This window comes from Podarcis muralis, chromosome 15 (genome assembly GCF_964188315.1).
Source record: "Podarcis muralis chromosome 15, rPodMur119.hap1.1, whole genome shotgun sequence".
Taxonomy (NCBI): domain Eukaryota; kingdom Metazoa; phylum Chordata; class Lepidosauria; order Squamata; family Lacertidae; genus Podarcis; species Podarcis muralis.
Genome location: NC_135669.1, coordinates 42,654,249 through 42,673,767, shown reverse-complemented (window position 1 = coordinate 42,673,767; position 19,519 = coordinate 42,654,249). Strand labels below are relative to the sequence as shown.

At 49.9% G+C, this 19,519-nt stretch overlaps 2 protein-coding genes across 2 annotated transcripts in view; one reads left to right on the top strand and one right to left on the bottom strand.

Annotated features, from left to right (window-relative positions):
- The window catches only part of PIGL (phosphatidylinositol glycan anchor biosynthesis class L), a 45,017-nt gene extending 36,254 nt beyond the window's left edge, over positions 1-8,763 (top strand). The window contains exons 6-7 of the mRNA XM_028707998.2: positions 4,257-4,390; positions 5,871-8,763. Coding sequence (XP_028563831.2) covers positions 4,257-4,390; positions 5,871-5,969 — 233 coding nt within the window. The 3' untranslated portion in view covers positions 5,970-8,763. The remainder of the gene's footprint in view (positions 1-4,256; positions 4,391-5,870) is intronic.
- CENPV (centromere protein V) lies at positions 8,220-15,758 on the bottom strand. The gene is made up of 5 exons (XM_028708000.2): positions 15,419-15,758; positions 13,342-13,440; positions 11,935-12,004; positions 9,831-9,945; positions 8,220-8,487 (listed from the first exon to the last, which is right to left on the bottom strand). The coding sequence occupies exons 1-5, from the start codon at positions 15,706-15,708 to the stop codon at positions 8,363-8,365; spliced, it is 699 nt and encodes a 232-aa protein (XP_028563833.2). The 5' UTR covers positions 15,709-15,758; the 3' UTR covers positions 8,220-8,362.
- Positions 15,759-19,519: the final 3,761 nt, after the last annotated feature.

Below are 19,519 nucleotides of genomic sequence, written 5' to 3'. Positions count from 1 at the left end.
GTCCACAACTGGACCTAACGGTCAGGGGTCCCTTTACCTTTTTTAGTACGACTGCAGATTGCACATAGTCGTCTGGTGCAAAGAGAAGGGCACACAAACATACAGCGCACCCGACACATAACTGTGCAACTCACAGCTGCAGGATTTAAAAGTCTTGGATGGCTTAGGCAATATTTTTGAGTGGTTGATTGATTGCATTTATACCCCATATATTTTTTGGAACACAGTTCTCCCCGTTCCTCATTTAATCCCCCAAACAACCCTGCAAGGTAGGTTAAGCTGAGGAAGGCATTGACTGTCCCCCAAGGTCTGTCCCCCCAGGCCAAGGTCGCCCGCTGAGCTTCATGGCCGAGTAGGAGAAGAATCTGTACAATTATAGATTATTAATGAAATACGGTAATTGAAAAAATTTGCTGCCCTTTAGTGACATTCCAAATGGCACGGTCCAAAGGGGCCTGCCCCACCTCGCCCAACAGCAGAGCCGGCCAGGGGTGGGTGAGATTCGGCCGCCTGGCTGCGAAAGTGCTGCCTGGGGTCAGGCGGGTACCCTGACCGCCACCGGCATCCCCTCCCAAACCACGGGCTCCCCTCAGCGCTGTTCTGGCACCAAGGCAGCCGGCTGCCGCCCACGACTCCTCCGATTGACGTCACCCTCTTCCCTGACCCACAATCGCCCAAGGCCCAGGGAACACCCGCCTACCCGCTTTAGGCTAAGCTGATTCCAAATATAGCTGCCGTTCCCGGCAGGTCTTAATTTGATCTGGCAGCCATGAGAGGCTGTCACATTAGGAGGGCTTAAGTGGGGGCCTGGGGGGGGGGCAGCAGTGACGTCGGGGCCTGGAGGGCAGCCGACCCAAAGCGCGTCTGTCCGCGGGAACCACCTGCTCCTGTGCCTTCCTGCAAATCCCAAAATCCACCTGAGCCGTGGAGAGCTGCAGAAAGGAGCGCTTGCTATTTTCCGAGACGCCTCTTGCTTTTTGGTTCCCGGCTCGCTCCACAAACAGAAGGAGCACACACAAAAATATTCCCCCTCTCTCATCAATTCCGCCCCCCTGCAATTCCAGCTTCTGTCACTCACCCCCCCAAATCTAACTTGCAAGGCGGCAAAGGGGGCGTTTGATCCCAAGTATTAACGCAGCGCCTGCTGTCCCAGAGGATCCGTCTGGCGCAGGAAGTCCCTGCCCTGTCCCCAACCCCCCATATTTGAGATCTTAGAGCAGTGGTAACAAGCCTCTTTCAAACCAAGGGCCACATTCCCTCCCAGCAAACCTTCTGAGGGCCACATGACGGTGGTGGGCGATGCCAGATGTAAACATGGGAGGATCAAGGAATGTCAATCTGACCTTTAACAGGAGGCACATTTAGCCTCCCAAGTCAGGCGAAAACAATGAAGGAGGTTGCGAAGCAGGGCATGGCCAAAGGAGAGCCCCAAGGGCCACATAGAGAGGGCTGCAGGGCTACATTTGGATCCTGGGGCCTAGGGGTCCCCATCCCTGTGTCTAATGGGCTAAGGTAAAGGTAAAGGGACCCCTGACCATTAGGTCCAGTCGTGGCTGACTCGGGGGTTGTGGCGCTCATCTCGCTTTACTGGCCGAGGGAGCCGGCGTACAGCTTCCAGGTCATGTGGCCAGCATGACTAAGCCACTTCTGGCGAACCAGAGCAGCGCACGGAAATGCCGTTTACCTTCCCGCCAGAGCGGTACCTATTTATCTACTTGCACTTTAATGTGCTTTCGAACTGCTAGGTTGGCAGGAGCTGGGACTGAGCAACGGGAGCTCACCCCGTCGCGGGGATTTGAACCACCGACCTTCTGATCAGCAAGTCCTAGGCTCTGTGATTTAACCCACAGTGCCACCCGCGCCCCTAATGGGCTAAGGCAGCACCCCCAAAAAGTTACGAGAGTAATTAAGAAACAGTCACTTTGAAACAGTGCCACAAGTCATGTGTTAAGAAGCAGCTTGACACAGATTCCAGGGCCTTCTTAGAAGCCAGTCAAGGAGGAGCCCTTTGTGGGGCCACCACCACATGCACGAAAAAGACCCCGTCCCTCGTGCCCCAAAATGCAGTATGCCCAGATGGCTGGACCATGGCTTGGGCTTCTGAGGCTGGTCTTGAGACCAGGGGAGGTTCACCTGGGATGCCACGCAGCTCTTATCAGAGTAGACCTCTTAGAATGAATGGACCAAAGTTAGTCGTATCCATTTCAATGTGTCTGCTCTGAGCGGGATTAGCAGTGGGTGCAACCCTGGGGTGTTTCAGATAGCCTGGCCCCAGAGCTATTAAGTCCTGAATGTTGTTTACACTGGGCCAAGTTCAAGGTGCTACTCAGTATATAAAGCCCTTAACCGCTTGGGACCAGTTTAGCTGCAAGATCACCTTACCCAATCTAGTCCGACTCGATACTTTGATCTGCAGAATGGGTGCAGTTACAAGTGCCATAATGCCCATTCCACATTTGTAAGAAATGGGCTTTTTAGTGTGACAGCGCCTGCAGTTTGGAACTCCCTGCCTTTTGATATCAACCGGGCGCCTTCGCTGTCATTGTTTAGGCGAAGTTTAGGCGTTGTTTTAATGCAGCTTTTAGCTTATCACCGGGTTTAATTATTTTCCTGAAGGTTTCAAACGGTTGTGGGGGGGGGGGGGTTCACAAATTCTTTTTGTAAACCGCTTCGAGGTTTTCTTTACAGGCCTTGGTTGGGGAGGGAGGGGTATAAATAAAATTTATTATTATTATTATTATTATTACAGCCAAGTAGTCTATAAGCCGGGACGCGGGTGGCGCTGTGGGTTAAACCACAGAGCCTAGGACTTGCCGATCAGAAGGTGGGCGGTCGAATCCCACAACAGGGTGAGCTCCCATTGCTTGATCCCTGCTCCTGCCAACCTAGCTGTTCGAAAGCACATCAGAGTGCAAGTAGATAAATAGGTACCGCTCTGGCAGGAAGGTAAACGGCGTTTCCGTGCGCTGCTCTGGTTCGCCAGTAGCGACTTAGTCATGCTGGTCACATGACCCGGAAGCTGCACGCCGGCTCCCTCGGCCAGTCAAGCGAGATGAGCGCCGCAACCCCAGAGTTGGTCATGACTGGACCTAATGGTCAGGGATCCCTTTACCTTTACCTTAGTCTATAAGACAGATAAAACAATGTTGCATTTGCAGAGAAAGTCGCAGCAGCAAAGGGAAAATCTTACAGCGCTCTAGTATATGTGGCCTGGCAGCCACAGACAGGAATATTCTGGGGGAAATGAGGGTGAGGGGAGCAGGTGGGGTGTCCCTTTTCATCCTAGCAAAAGCAGCGCCATGCCTGGAGCTTGCAAATCACCTTCCAGAGTCAGATTTGGCCAGTTCAGCATCAGACAGCGCCATCTGTTGGGAATGTCCACTTATGACATGCCACGGGACGCATCATCCCAAGGGAGCAGCGATACTGGTGGCCTAGAGCAGCCTCTGCTGACCTGGCGCCCTCCAGCTGCCTTGGACTACAGCTCCCACCAGCCCCAGCTGTCCTGGGAGTTGTAGTCCAGTCCGCCTGGAGCTTGGCGAAGGCTTGACTTGGAGAGCATCTTCAGGGGGGGCTGTAAATGTCCCCCTAGAGCAGGAGTCAGCAAACTTTTTCAGCAGAGGGCCGGTCCACTGTCCCTCAGATCTTGGGGGGGGGGGGCTGGACTATAATTTTTGGGGGGAAATGGACAAATTCCAATGCCCCACAAATAACCCAGAGGTGCATTTTAAATAAAAGCACACATGTTAAATACTCACGTTAAAAACACGCCGATTCCCGGACCGTCTGCGGGCCGGATTTAGAAGGCGATTGGGCTGGATCCGGCCCCCGGGTCTTAGTTTGCCTACCCATGATCTGGACACTAGACTTCTGTTGATGCAGCCCAGAATAGCATTGGGCTTTTTTGCTTCTGCAGCACTGACTCAAGTTCAGCTTGATAGGTTTTATTGGTTATCGTAGCTTTGCATATTTTTGCGGTGGTGTTTGGTCTTGCACCTGACACAGAGAGTGAATCCTAGGAAGGAAGAAACTGAACTCAGTCGGGCTTACTTCCAAATATAGCACTGTGCCAGAGAAACCTATTGGAATAATACTATTCACTATCACACTTGCAACTATCCCATCTAAGGCTAAAATCTCCTGCCCACTTAATCTGGTCGGAAGCCCCACCTGAACACCATTAAAATTACTGCCAACTAAACACAGAAAGCTAGCTGGATCTCACCGGCTCTTTATTCTCTGTTTCCCCCACCCAGGTTGCCAAGTCCTCACCCTGGAGACGGTGAACCTTTTCCGCAAGTATATCTCCATCCTTGATGCCCCCATCAGTTACCTCCGGAGCCCAGATGTCCTGGTTGTGTTGGCAAGAAAGGATGCAGACTTAGCCAAGGTGAGAGCCATAGGATATCCAGAGTTCCTAGTGCAGCCCATTCCAATAATAATAATAATAATAATAATAATAATAATAATAATAATAATAATAATAAAGAATAATAATAATCTTCCCACCCACCCAGCAGCCTTGAAAATGAACTTGAGGTTCTCGAGAGTTGCTGTTTTTCAAGACAACCAGCCATCTGCACAGTCCCTTCTGCAAACACTGGTTCTACTATGCTCAAAACGAAGGGCAGGGAACCTCAGGGGCCAAATGTGGCCCTCTACAGCTGTCAGATCTGGACCTAGGGTGCTCCCCAGGGCACCCCATGCACCAGCCTTGCTTTGCCCCCTTCTGAGTGCTTTTGTCGGCCCATACCCTCATTTAGGTGATGTGGGGCTGTTTTCTGACAGAGCAGGAGCTGGGTAACCTTAGGCCCATGGATGTGGCCCTCCAGGCCTCTCTATCCGGCCCTTGGCATTCTCCCCAGGTCATGACTCTCATCACCCTTGTTTTGTGATCTCCTCTAGTGCTTTGGCCTGCCTGGGGTGTGTCTTGAGCTGTGATAGCGGCTGGATTCAGATAATTACGTGCATCTATGCGTGTGTGCATGAGACAGACACACACAGAGAGAGAAACCTCTGGTTTTGAGCAGCCTGCGCTCCTTCGCTAGGAGAGGAGGGATATAAATGCAATAAATCGTAATAAAGACTAGAATGTAGCCCACTGCACAAGAGGCCAAACTCACACCCAGGGCCCTGCCCATTTTTTGCTTCTGGCTCCCACAACACCCACATGTGGCCCCTGTAAGATTATCTGTGAGAAATGGGTTGCAAAAAGCTTACTCGATTTAGATGAAGGTTGTATTAGAATCCCAACCCCAAGAGTACAGTCGTACCTTGGTTCTCGAATGGAATCCAGAATTCTGTTCGACTTCTGAAAACGTTTGAAAACCAAGGCGCGACTTCTGATTGGCTGCAGGAGCTTCCTGTAGCCAATCGGAAGCTGTGGAAGTCCCGTTGCACATTTGGGTTCCAAAAAGCGTTCAAAAACCGGAACATTCACTTCCGGGTTTGTGGCGTTTGGAAGCCAAAATGTTCGAGAACTAAGCTGTTCGAAAACCAAGTGTGTGAAACAGAAGAGGTCCGATGATTTGCCTGTTGAGGCCTGTATTGTCTCCTCCGACTGGCAGCAACTCTCCAGGGCAGATCTTTCTTCTCCTCTCCTACCAGAAACCCCTTTTAACTAAAGGAAATTGACTGTGTCAAATGCTTGGGAGAAGAGGGAGGTTTTAAGCGGGTGCCGGAAGTATCTTAATGTTGGTGCTGGGCAGACCTCACCGGGGAAAGCGTTCCACAGAACCAGGACAGGGGCAGCAACCAAACAGGCGAGGGAAGAGAAAGTTCTGCTTCACGCAAGGCGTCCCGCCGATTCCTCTGTCGGCCTCACCCCAAGTCCCAATTGAAAAGAGGGTGTTGTTCTCTTGTCCTTCCAGAGAGCCATGCAGTGCCACCGCAGCCAGCTCCTCTGGTTCCGACGCCTCTACCTGTTCTTCTCGCGCTACGTGGTGATCAACTCACTTCGCAGCCTCTGACAGGGAAGGGCCGTTGCTTGGGAGGCTGGCAGGAGCAAGAGAGGCTGGAGGAGGGAGGTCCTCCTTAAAACTCTCACTGAGTGCACAAGGTCTTTCCATCCCACTGACGCAGTCTGGTTGAGATGACGGATGTCCGAGAAACTAAGCGCTGATCTGTGCCTGTTTCTGTGAAGGCGAGCGAGACGGAACTTTACAAGGCGACATAGATTATACGAGAGATGGGCGCCAAAGGAGAGGATTTATCCTGGAAGGACTTCACTTTGCAAATGTTTAAAGTGTGCCATCTTTTTTCAAAAGTCTCTTTTTATCATTCCACTTACGCACCACTTCCTGTAAAAGCACCTCAAAGCGATTTAACAATAAATGGACACAGTTGCTGAAAAGTGCGGTCTCCCCCAGGCAAGTAAGTAAAGTCCCAAGCGGCGTGCGTGGAAGACTCAGCCCAAACCTCTCTTTGCCTTGAACTTTGGTGGATGGGCCTTGGGTCAGTCACCCATCCTCAGCCGGACGTACCTTACAGGCTCACCTGGGGATGAAGTAGGAGCACCTTTTGCGTGCTGAACTTCTTGGAGCAAGGATGGGATATGTAGTGCTTTCTAGATGCCTTTGGACTCCCAGCTCCCATCATCCCCAACACCTGGGGCCAAGCAACAGCCCTGTGGAGGGCTGAAGGTTCCCCAAAATGTGTTTTTAGAGCCGGGTGTGGTATAATGCGGCCTAGGACCCACGTACCTACGGGACCACCTCTCCTGGTATGCCCCGCGGAGGACCTTAAGGTCCACAAATGACAACACCTTGGAGGTCCCAAGTTGCAAAGTGGTTAGATTGGTCTCAACTAGGGCCAGGGCCTTTTCAGTACTGGCCCCGACTTGGTGGAACGCTCTGTCACAAGAGACTAGGGCCCTGCGGGACTTGACATCTTTCCGCAGGGCCTGCAAGTCAGAGCTGTTCCGCCTGGCCTTTGGTTTGGACTCGGTCTGACCCTTATGTTTTCCCTCCCCTTATGGTCTTGATCTATTGGGTACTTTTAAAATGAGGCTGCATTTTAAATTGCATTTTAACCTGTATTTTAAATTGGTTCCCCCCCATTATGTTTTTACTGTGATTTTATTGGTGTTAGCCGCCCTGCACCCGGCTCTGGCTGGGGAGGGCAGGGTATAAATAATTTATTTTATTATTATTATTATTGTCGCTAGGGTGGGAGAGACCTGAGTTCAAATCCTACTCAGCTAGGAGGCTTTCCCTCCCCCTGGGTGGCCTCTGGCCATCTGCTGTGTCTCTCGGCCAAGTCTACCTCGCAAGGTTGTGGCTATGAGAAAATGTGGAAGAGAACCAGGTACGTCACCTGATGAAGGGTGGGGTTAGAATGCAAACCGACGTTTAGCCAGTTTGTAAATAAATAGATGAAAATGTGATAAAGCAGACATGATTTTAACTCACTAAGATTGCAGGAGCCACACTGAGGCCCTGGCCTTCAACCCACTACATTATTTGAGAGGCTCATTTATTTATATCGATGTCCTCACACACAGCATGTGCCTCAAGTCTCTCACTGATTTCAGCCTTCACCTTTGCCTTATGGAGTCCCAAGGTCCAGTAATAATAATAATAATAATAATAATAATAATAATAATAATAATAATAATAATAATAATAATAATTTATTATTTATACCCCGCCCATCTGGCTGGGTTTCCCCAGCCATTCTGGGCGGCTTCCAACAAAATATTAAAATACAGTAATGCATCAATCATTAAAAGCTTCCCTAAACAGGGCTGCCTTCAGATGTCTTCTAAAAGTCTGGTAGTTGCTTTTCTCTTTGACATCTGGTGGGACGGTGTTCCACAGGGAGGGCGCCACTACCGAGAAGGCCCTCTGCCTGGTTCCCTGTAACTTGGCTTTTCACAGCGAGGGAACCGCCAGAAGGCCCTCGGCACTGGACCTCAGCGTCCGGGCAGAACGATGAAGGTGGAGACGCTCCTTCGGGTATACTGGACTGAGGCCATTTAGGGCTTTAAAGGTCAGCACCAACACTTTGAATTGTACTCGGAAATGTACTGGGAGCCAGTGTAGGTCTTTCAAGACCATCTGGTTCCTGTGTATTTCCACAAGGCACACCAAAGAATGTAGGAAACTTCCTTGGATTTAAGTTTGCGCAGCTCATTATTGTCTACACTGGCCAGCATCAAACCTGAAGATCCCTTCTGTTCCATTGAGCTTCTGGGTCAGAGAGTATGCAGCAGAGAGTGGTTTGTTTTACAAAAATACATGTTTTATTTCCCAAAGATATTTGAAACGGAGATCGATCTCTCAGCAATCCAGGACAGATGGGCTATTGGGGTGTGTGAGAATGACCAGCCTTGGGGGCCTCTGCCCTACAAGAACGGACTGGGTCACTCTTTGGACATACTCCTGATGGTGGGGTGTCCCTTCACAGCCTTCTCCCATTCCTTGCCGTTGATCGCCTCTATGGTGACGCTGCTGACTGTCCCCTCATCCAGGCAGTGCGGAGCTATTCCTGAGAGAGGGAGAGAAGCTTCATCAGGCAATGCTCTCGGACTCCTAGGGATGGTCCCCTGAACTCTTGTGTTTTTGTCCCAGGTTTGGTGAAGCTGTGGCTCTACAGATGCTGCTAGACTCCGATTTACGTGCTGGATTTACGTATAAGCTAAACAAGCTATAGCTTTGGGCTCCACTCTCCCCCCAAAAAATGTAAAGGGGGAAAAACTGAATGTACATTTCCAAAATGTAAGATAAAAAAGAAATAAAATAAAACCTACATACAGCAACAGTGTTTTGTGTTGTGTAGGCTCCTATTTGTTATGTGCAAATGGCTTTAGATAACTATTAGGTCCACAAATTACCATACAGCATATATTCAACACAAAAAGCAGCGGCAATTTGTTGTTGACAAAGGAGAGCTGGGCATATAAAGGGTTCCCATTACCTTCAGTAGCTTAAAAGGTAAATGGTAAAGGGACCCCTGACCATTAGGTCCAGTCATGGCCGACTCTGGGGTTGCGGCGCTCATCTCGCTTTATTGATCGAGGGAGCCGGCGTACAGCTTCCAGGTCATGTGAGCAGCACGGCAAACCAGAGCAGCGGACGGAAATGCCATTTATCTTCCCGCCGGAGTGGTACATATTTATCTACTTGCACTTTGAGGTGCTTTCAAACTGCTAGGTTGGCAGGAGCAGGGACTGAGCAACGGGAGCTCACCCCGTCGCGGGGATTCGAACCGCCAACCTTCTGATCGGCAAGTCCTAGGCTCTGTGGTTTAACCCACAGTGCCACCCACGTCCCTTCAGTAGTTTAGGGCCTTATCAAACCTAAATCTGGCCCTGACTCCGACTCCCATCAGCCCACAACCATCATGGCCAACCAACAGGGATTATGTGAGTTGGAGTCCAACAACCTTTTAGGGGCCACAGGCCTGCCACCTGACAGCAGGCTCAATTCTGCAAGCGCTGGTTCTTACATAGTCAAAAGGGCACCATCCGTACGCAGGATGGAGATACTGTCAGGCTTGGGAGAACCCTCCAGTTTTGCAGGAGTACAGAAGTCTTTAAGAAAAGAACTCTCACTCGTTCGAAACACCCCTAAAAGCACCTTATTGGGACTGGGGGTCTTCAGCAGCCACAGAATGCTGACTTGTCTGTTTGGGAGTGAAGGAGGGCGACTGAAATAGAGTATACTGGGGAAGGGTAGCTGGAACTCCAAACTGGAGCACCCCGTGCTGCAATGTAACACTATCAGTTGCATTGGGAGGGGGAAGCTATACAGAAAGCAGCAAACCAAGGAAGACTCCCCCCTCCCCCCCACCCTCTTCAAGCCTCAGGCCCCCTGTGGACAACTCCCTACCGTAGCCGTCTGGGTTGGAGCGGGGCGTGTAGAAGCTCTGGACGCCGCATGTCTTGCAGAAGGTGTGCTGGGCGCAGTGGGTGTTGAAGGTGTAAGTGGCGAGGCTGTCGGCACCCTTGGCGAAAAGGACGACAACAGCATGACACTTAAGCCTTTCTAGACAAGGTGCTTTTCCCGAGGCGCCCAAAGAGCTTTGCGCCAATGAGCGCAGTGCGCCCCACAAACCAGCTGGTAAGGTTGGATCCCTGCAGCGCACTCTTTGTGAGCCTGCCCTTGAGGCTGGTCAAGGGAGCCACAGCTGGTGCAGAATCCAGCAGCCAGGAAGACCTGTTCGATAGTGGAATGGTCACCCCTGGGCGGTGCTGGACTCCCCTTCCTTGGAGGTTTTTGAGCAGAGGTTAGAGGGCTCTCTGCCAGGGACGCTTTATAATAATAATAAATTATTATTTATACCCCGCCCATCTGGCTGAGTTTCCCCAGCCACTCTGGGCGGCTCCCAAACGAGTGTTAAAAACAATACAGCATTAAATATTAAAAACTTCCCTAAACAGGGCTGCCTTCAGATGTCTTTAAAGATAAGATAGCTGCTTATTTCCTTCACATCTGCTGGGAGGGCGTTCCACAGGGCAGGCGCCACTACCGAGAAGGCCCTCTGTCTGTTTCCCTGTAACCTCACTTCTCGCAATGAGGGAACCGCCAGAAGGCCCTCAGAGCTGGATCTCAGTGTCCAGGCTGAACGATGGGGGTGGAGACGCTCCTTCGGGTATACTGAGCCGTTTAGGGCTTTAAAAGTCAGCACCAACACTTTGAATTGTGCTCGGAAACGTACTGGGAGCCAATGCAGATCTCTCAGGACCGGTGTTATGTGGTCCCGGCGGCTGCTTCCAGTCACTTTAGCTGAGAGTCCTGCATTGCAGGGGGGTGGACTCCCAGGGTCCCTTCCAACTCGACGATTGTGCTGGACTAGCTGAGTCCAGCAGGTCTCTCCTTATGCATTAGCATACAATTTCCTGAACGACTCAGGACCAGCTTACCTGTAGGGCTACCTTCCCCTATACAGGATCATCAGGAGGAGAAGGGCTACCTTCCCCTATACAGGATCAACAGGAGGAGAAGGGCTACCTTCCCCTATACAGGATCAACAGGAGGAGAAGGGCTACCTTCCCCTATACAGGATCAACAGGAGGAGAAGGGCTACCTTCCCCTATACAGGATCAACAGGAGGAGAAGGGCTACCTTCCCCTATACAGGATCAACAGGAGGAGAAGGGCTACCTTCCCCTATACAGGATCATCAGGAGGAGAAGGGCTACCTTCCCCTATACAGGATCATCAGGAGGAGAGCTTGCTGATGGAAACTGTGACCTACTGATTGTCATCTGGTGGCTATAGGAAAGCAGGGCATGCTTAGGGCTGGCTCCTCCCATGCTCAGGAATGCCCTCAACCCCCCCCTCCACCCACTGGGTCCCTCTCTGGGGTCATCAGCTGGCAACTCCTCCAAGCTCTTCATCATCCTGATCTGACCAGCCCCTCCTCTTGACTTTTGCCTTTTTGTTTTCCATCGTTCCGTTTCTCCTCATTTAAACTGTTTTAATATGTGTTTGTTCCCTTGAAAACCCCTTTGAGATTTCTGCAAATGGAAGCCGTGCCAGAGATATCATAAAATAAAAGAAAGGATCCCATCATTGCAGGTGGAGGGAGAGAATCTGGCTTTGGGAATAGTCCAGCAGTCCTTCCGATGTTGCTGAGCTGCCAACTCCCGTCATTCCACTGGGAGCTGGAGCCTTGGGGCATTTGGGGGGCAGCCAGAGGCTCCCCCAGGCCTGGAACAGCAGCTGCTTGCTGCCTTCATTGCCAAAGGCAAGAGCCGAGGCGTCAACTTTTATCTAGATTGGCAGCCAAGTTTCTGTGCAAGTTATTTTGCAGCCAGAGAGGTCAAAGGGCAAAGCAAAGTCCTGCCTGGGAAAAGCAAGGGCATGATCACCATTGCAAGTGGGAAAGGAGATGGGCAGAATAAGGAGAAAGGGTGAATCCAGGCCTGTCTCTGCAGTGTGGGAATGTTGTGCAGCTGTCGGGCGCACCCTCCCCAACTTGCCAAACCTACCTTCAGCAACTTGAAGTGCGAGGCAGGAACGATGAAGTGCTTGTTTTGCTTCTTCACACAGATGCTGCAACTGGGAAAGGCAGGAAAGATTAAAGAAGTCAGGACTAAGTTACCTGAAAGGCCACCTGCCCCCCATGCCCGTATAGTCCTGCAGGATCAAACCACGCCCACCCACTCCTCCGCTGACCGTACAGGAGGGGTCAGCTGACAAGTGGGAGGGCAGGGTTTAATTCTGCATTAGATTTACGTCCCAGTAGGGAACAAGATCACACTGTCGAGACAGCAGGATTTAATTCCCTCATCAGCTGAGCAGGGATTTACAGCCCTTTGCAAAGAGGCTCTTTGAAGTATGTTGTGCACAAAGAGGCTTCTGCAAAGCATTTAAAACAGCTCACATGCTCCTATTTGAGCCTCCAGAGGCTTGAACCCGGAGCACAGAGAGACTAACAAAAGGCTTTGCAAGTCTCCCTCCCTACCTCTGTGTCTCAAATCTTGGGAGGAAACTTGCAGAGCTTTTTCCAAGTCTCCCCACACTTCCCTTTGAAGCCTCTGAGATTGGGGACCTAAAGGAGGGAGATACTTTCACAGCACTTTGTGAGTCTCCCACAGCTCCCTTTTAAGCCTTCAAGATCAGGGGCTTAAAGGGGGAGCATGGGGAGACTTGCAAAGCAAAAGGAATTTGGACAGGTGGGCAACCCAACTCTCAAATTTGGCCCAAGAAGTAGATCCTGATAAGGACCTGGCCTGCAGAGCAAAAAAGGATCATCTGAAGAAATTCTATTTGCAGCACCACACCCTACAGAATATCATAGGCCAGTGACCCAAAACGGGGCGTTTTCTGCAGTTGCCCTCAATATTATGGGATGCCCTTCCTGCTGCCATATATGGTGCAACAACCATCAGTTGCTGCAGATGCTTTCTGCAGACCTACCTTTTTGCCCAGGATTACTTTGACCCCCTAAGACTGAATCCTGTTTTAATCTCTCTGAATTCCCTGAGCTCCTGTTTTTAATTTGGTTTTTGCACCCACTTATGCCACTGCTTTGCGAGTTCTACATTCTTTTTCTGGTTTAGTGAAACAGATTTTTGAAAAACGCTTGGAAAGGATCGCTAATTCTTGAGCATCAGTTCCCCGTGGGCACGAGGTTCAACACGCTCCGGGGGGGTATTTGTTTCACAAGGTATAAATGTCGGGGAAACCCAACAAACTCTGGACGTGTGAGTGGAGTGCATGAGATTGGGACTGTGGGCAAAAGCGCCACATTCCAGGAACAGTTCTCTGAAAGAGCAGCTCTTGTGTTTCACCATGCTGCTACGCATGTGTGTTGGTGTGCTTTCTGAACGCTTTCCGTAAACCCCCCTCAAAGTGCAAAGGATCGGTGGAGAGGGATCGTGGATGGCACTCACTTGCAATCAAAGACGTGGAGGTCGGCTGATGCCCAGACCTCAAAGCGCACAGCCCCACAGTGACAGCCTCCTGTGTGCTTCACCAGCCCTTGGTACTCGCTAGAGGGAGAGAGAGGGGAAAGGTGTGTTATTGCTCCTTCTAGGTCTGAATCAATGCACCTTTGCCTTGCTGGCCAATTACCGTATTTTTCAGTCTATAATACGTACTTTTCCCCTCCTAAAAAGTAAGGGGAAATGTGTGTGCGTCTTATGGAGCGAATGCAGGCTGTGCAGCTTTCGTTGAAGCTTCGCTTCGCTGGAAAGGTGCTGCTAGTTTTAGAGGAGGAGAACAGAAAAAAATAAATTCTCTCCCTCTCTGCGCAGCGCCCCGTCAGTGAAGCAGGAGGAGAAACGGAACCCCTTCTGTTTCTCCTCCCGCTTTGCTGGAGAGGCGCTGAGCAGAGAGGGAGAGAATTTATTTTTTTCTGTTCTCCTCCTCTAAAACTAGGTGCGTCTTATGGTCGGGTGCATCTTATAGAGTGAAAAATACAGTATTTACCATTTCTGGAAGCAGTGAAATTGCAGAAGATGAACTTTGTATCTCTCACTGGGGAGGAAAAGAGAGCCGGTGGTGGTGCAATGGTTAGTGTCATGCTAGGTTCCGGGAAAGACCTGGGTTCGAATCCCCACTTGGCTATGAAGCTCACTGGGTGTCACCTTGGGCCAGTCACACTGCCTCTCAGCCTAACCTACCTCACAGGGTGGTTGTGGGGATTAAAGGAAGAAAACGAGAACCATGTACACCACCTTGCAGGGAAAGGTGGCAAATAAATCCGTCAATAAGCAACATTTCCAGAGCCACTGCCATCCGGTGAGCTTGTTGATGGAACAGGGATTTGAAGTCAAGCCTTCCACATCTATTGGCCGATAGCAAACTTGTTAAGAACATAAAAAGCTGCCTTTATACCAACTCAGGCCTGGTCCATTTTCCCCAGCGCTATTAGGAGCTGCCTGGGATTGAATATGGGGCCTTCTGCATGCAAACCTTGCACTCTGTCATAGAGTTGTAGCCCTTCCCATAAAAGCAAAGTAAGATCCTAGTCCTCATGGTTCCAAAAAAAAGGGTTGAAGCAGGAACACAAGAAGCCACCTTGGTCTGAGTCAGGTCCCAGGTTGAGTTCCCACAATTGCCAGGCAAAACTGGGAAAAGGCAAGTCCGGCCTGAGATCCTGGACAGCACCTGCCAATCCGTTTAGACAATGCCGATCAATGGGCTGATTCGGCAGAAGTATGCCTGGAGAGCTCAGCTGGTTTAGCTCCAAGGTTGCAGGTTCAATTCCCGTATGGACTCCATGGTTCTAGGACAGGGGTCAGCAAGCTTTTTCAGCAGGGGGCCAGTCCACTGTCCCTCAGACCTTGTGGGGGGCCAAACTATATTTTGAGGGGGGGAGGAATGAACGAATTCCTATGCCCCACAAATAACCCAGAGATGCATTTTAAATAAAAGCACACATTCTATTGATGTAAAAACACCAGGCAGGCCCCCAAAATAACCCAGAGATGCATTTTAAATAAAACAAGACATTCTATTCATGTAAAAACACGCTGATTCCTGGACCATCTGCGGGCAGGATTTAGAAGGCGATTGGGTCAGATCCGGCCCCCGGGCCTTAGTTAGCCTACCCATGTTCTAGGAAGACAGCTTCTTAAACTCCCATTGTATTCCATTGGACTTACTCCCGGGTAAGTGGTGTTAGGACAGCAGCCTTAGACGAGCAGGGAATCCCCACCCGCTACATTAAAAAAACAAATCCTGAAAAATATAGAATCGTAGAGTTGGAAGAAGAGTGCTTTGAGGGCAAGGGGCTTCGTTTGGAAGGGTGGGGCATCCACCTTGCATTTGCAGGTAAACGCCCCCCCCCCCAAAAAAAGGTAAGGTCGGGCGCTCCAGCAGGTGCAAAAACAAGACGCTTCCCCCAAAAGGGCGGCGGCGGCGATTGGAGCTTTCGATGCACGGGAGCAAAAGGGGAAAGCAGGTTGCACAGGTGGGCGGGGGCGTGTCCCGGATCGGGCCCCCCTCCCCTCCCTCCTTACTCACAAGGTGTCCAGCAAAAGCCTGGCCGCCTCCTCGCAGCTGACCCGCTGGCGCTTCTGGAACTGCAGCCAGCGCTCCTTCTGCGCCCCCAGCGCCAGGGCGCACAGCTCCTCCGGGGCGGCGGCGGGGGTCGCCTTGCCCGGCGGGGCCGCCTTGCCTTTGGAGGAGGCGCGATCCCGGGGGGAAGAGGGGATCGGGGCCGGCGGAGGCGGCGCGGGAGCTTTCCTGCCGCCGGACTGGGGGCCTTTGCGCGTCGCGGCGGCAGCCGCCGGGGTCCTCTTCGCCTTCCCCATAGCTCCTTTTCCCCCTCTCCTCGCCACGCCGCCCCTCTTGCGCTCGCCGCCTCGGCCGCCCGGGGGCGCTCCAGAGCCGTGCCAGCGCCTCCGGTGAGGAGCCACGTGGAGGAGGAACTATGGGGAGGGGGGGAAGGGGGGGCTCCTTCGGGGATGCCAAGGCTGGAGCAAAAAAGCGCAAAAGGCCTTGAGATCGACCTGTAATAATAACTCGACTTTGCATGCGAGCACCAGCTGCCGACGTTTCTTGCACGGGGATTAGAGCCTCCAGACACTTTATTATATGATCTGGTATTTTTCTTTTCTTACATGTACAGCAGAACCGTCATCTTCCTGGCAAAACTTTTAAATCTGGAACTGAACTTTATACTCGGATAACGCTGGTGTTCTACTGTGCTTGTGCTCTGTTATTTTAACCCATGGGCAACTGCACTCATTCTTTGTCCCTGTTTCGCAGATCTGTTTTTCCATCTTTTTACTTTCATCTGCTCCCATTCTAATATACATGATAAAATGGAAATTTTAAAATATATTTTGAAAAATAAACGTAAAGGGACCCCTGACCATTAGGTCCAGTCGTGGCCAACTCTGGGGTTGTGGCGCTCATCTCACTTTACTGGCCGAGGGAGCCGGCGTACAGCTTCTGGGTCATGTGGCCAGCATGACTAAGCCACTTCTGGCAAACCAGAGCAGCGCACGGAAACGCCGTTTACCTTCCCGCCAGAGTGGTACCTATTTATCTACTTGCACTTTGACTTGCTTTCAAACTGCTAGGTTGGCAGGAGCAGGGACCGAGCAATGGGAGCTCACCCCATCACGGGCATTCAAACCACCGACCATTCTGATCAGAAAGTCTTAGGCTCTGTGGTTTAACCCACAGCGCCACCCGTGTCGCCTATAGATAATTTAGGAAGATGCAAAAATTGGAGAAGTACTGATTTGCAGCTGAAAACAGAAAAGGAAGGGATGTGGGGGGAGTCAGGAGATTCAGAGTAATCTCGATATTTGGATTTTGTACTATTTTATGTTGTATGTTTATATTTCTGAAAATCAAATAAAAAAGATTATGGGGAGAAAGAAGAGTCAGTTTGGTATAAGTGGTTTGAGTGTCAGGCTAGAACATGGAGGAGATTCGGGTTCAAATCCCCACTCAGCCATGGAGCCCATCAGGGGACCTGAGGCCAGTCCCTATCTCTCAGCCTTAACCTACTTTGCAGAGTTGCTGGGAGAATAAAAGGGAAAGGGAGAGGTGCGTGTTTGCTGCCTTGAGCTCCATGGAGGAGATGCGGAATATAATTACAATGAATCCAGAAACAAACGAATAAATGAAGCCTCACGCCAAGGAGTGCAGAGGTGACTCAGAAGTAAACAGCGAATGATCCATGCCTCCTTTAAGCAAGTCCTCACCCTTACTGGGTGCCAATTCTGTGCCTCATTTAATGGTGGGGATGAGATCACCGCTGATCATGGGAACCGGATGTTGTGAACCCCAAAGCTGATAATTGTCAAGTTCCTGGCAAGTCATTTGAAAGGAGCTTTTTCATAGGGCTCCGTCAAGCCCCGAACTGGTTTTGTGGGGGACAAGCGGTGGAAAAGGCAAGTGTGCCTCTGAGCATGTCGTCTGCTGAATGAGGACATTGGATAGGGATGAAGCAGAGGTGCCAACCTTTCACTTAAGAACTGTTATAAGAAAAAACTGCTCCTTTTCCCTTATGGGGTACCCAAGAGCCCGTATAAAGTCCTTACGTAGGTTCCCTATCGGTAGGAGAAAATAACAGAGGCCAGCCAGAGAATATTGAGAAGCAAAGCAGCTAGTAAGCCTGATATTCATTAAACTGTTGCAACAGGGTCCTCACTCACCACACACAGGAGGAGGAACCCTGAACAATGGTGCAAGCCCTTATATAGACTTTGGAAGTTGCCACCCTGTAGCTCAAGACCACCCCCCCAATACATTGTACATACATCACTGAAGGGGTGGCCTACAGCAGAAATCCTGTTACCAGATACCTGATAATGGTCACTGATTGCATTTACCTAGGCAGTCTGGTCATTCCTTTGTGATGGTAAATACTCAGTTCCTGAACCCAGGTCAGAGGCTCACCCGATTCATACACAGATATGCCCTTAAGACAGGATTTGTGAGCAAAGAGACAACGGGAGGTTTTCCCATTTCCTTCCTCCTTGTGGAGAAATATTTGAGGTCAATTTGGGAGAGTAAAAACGGCTTCAGGATTGTTCTCCTGTTCTATTTCAGACACGTGGTTTATATACTTATGTATGTGTTTGCTTGGTACATTTATGAACATTTAATTCATATCTTAGACATTATACTTCTCATAACAGAACATAAGAAGAGCCCACTGGATCAGACTTGATGATCCGTTGGCCTGATCCAGCAGGTCTGATCCAGCAGCTGAGTTCTTATATCCTTAATGTAGGAAAACATCCTCAGAGCTCCTTGGAAGTCTGCCGACACAAGGCCTGAGGGGTACATTGCCGGAGGGCCATAGAGCCACACTGATTGTTCAGTCGTTAAGAATTGCTTCTAAAATGATAAATAAATACAAAGCGCCTTGAAATCACAAGCCCAGATTTGGTTTCCTACCAGGTGGAAAGGGGGCCAGAAATAAGTGCTTTCTGGTTTTCTGATTCTGAAAGCATCCCAAGAGTTAAGTTCCACATTGACTCATTTCTTTCCTGTAACCTAAAGCCTTCTGTGTGTATTGACAAACCCCAGTCCCCACCCAGAGCTGCTCAGGAGAGATGCAGGCCTGAAACACTCCACTAAACTGCTGCAGCTGGTCAAACTCGTTTGGTTTGCCTTCCTGTCAAGTATTGGAAGGAAAGGTCACTGGAGATAACATGTTCACCAGCCAGCCCTTCATTTCCTTCTTCCCCAGTATCGTAATTCTGTGCCCGCCATTATGATTTTTCAGTGTCAAGATTCTAGTCCTCATTTAAAAACTCAATACTTCTATCTTCTCCCTCATCTATTTCTTGTGACCTTTCTTGCTGCCTTTACTGGACGCCAAAAGGCAGGCTATAGGGTATTTATCCATTACGGGATTTGCTTAAGGGGAATACACAGCTGTCAATACATATGTGACTTGTAGACATGAGGACTCTATTATTATTATTATTATTATTATTATTATTATTATGCTCTTCACCATAAGTTCCCAAGGGAGGTTATGGCAATTTAAAAGGACGATGTTAAATTCAGTTTAAAACCAAAGAAAGGGGTTTAATTGCTTCCCATTTAACTTAACAGGGTTTGCCTCATGTTAAAACATTCCTGTTTCCCCCCCATCAGTTTCACACAGGAAGACCTCAGAGCAGAAACACTGAATTTTGGTGTCCCAGAAAAAGAATATCAGAGAATGAGCCCTGGATTAATAAATAGCTCAGCACTTTGCTCTCCACAGTGATATTCTTCCTCTGGAAAGCCCAAAGGCTGATGATATTGGTGGACAACCTCGTGTTTTTCAACCATGTGAAGCATGATTCATTGCCATTCAGGCCAGCCAAGACATAGCTTCCCATTGACTCCTGGTGCATACCTCAGATATTGCCAATATTCTTTATGCGAAGACAGCATTTGCGCTCACTTTTTTCTTTTGAATTTTGTTAACTCACGTATAACTGTACTTATTTTCCGAGCCTATTTTATAGTTTCGGTTTTTATCTTTGAATTTCCATATGTTTTTATAGCTGTTCGGTTATACATTATAAAATGACATTTTAAAAATCTCCCCCACCCCATTGTACATATCACATGAAACAGAGCAATACGTATGAACATCTGTTA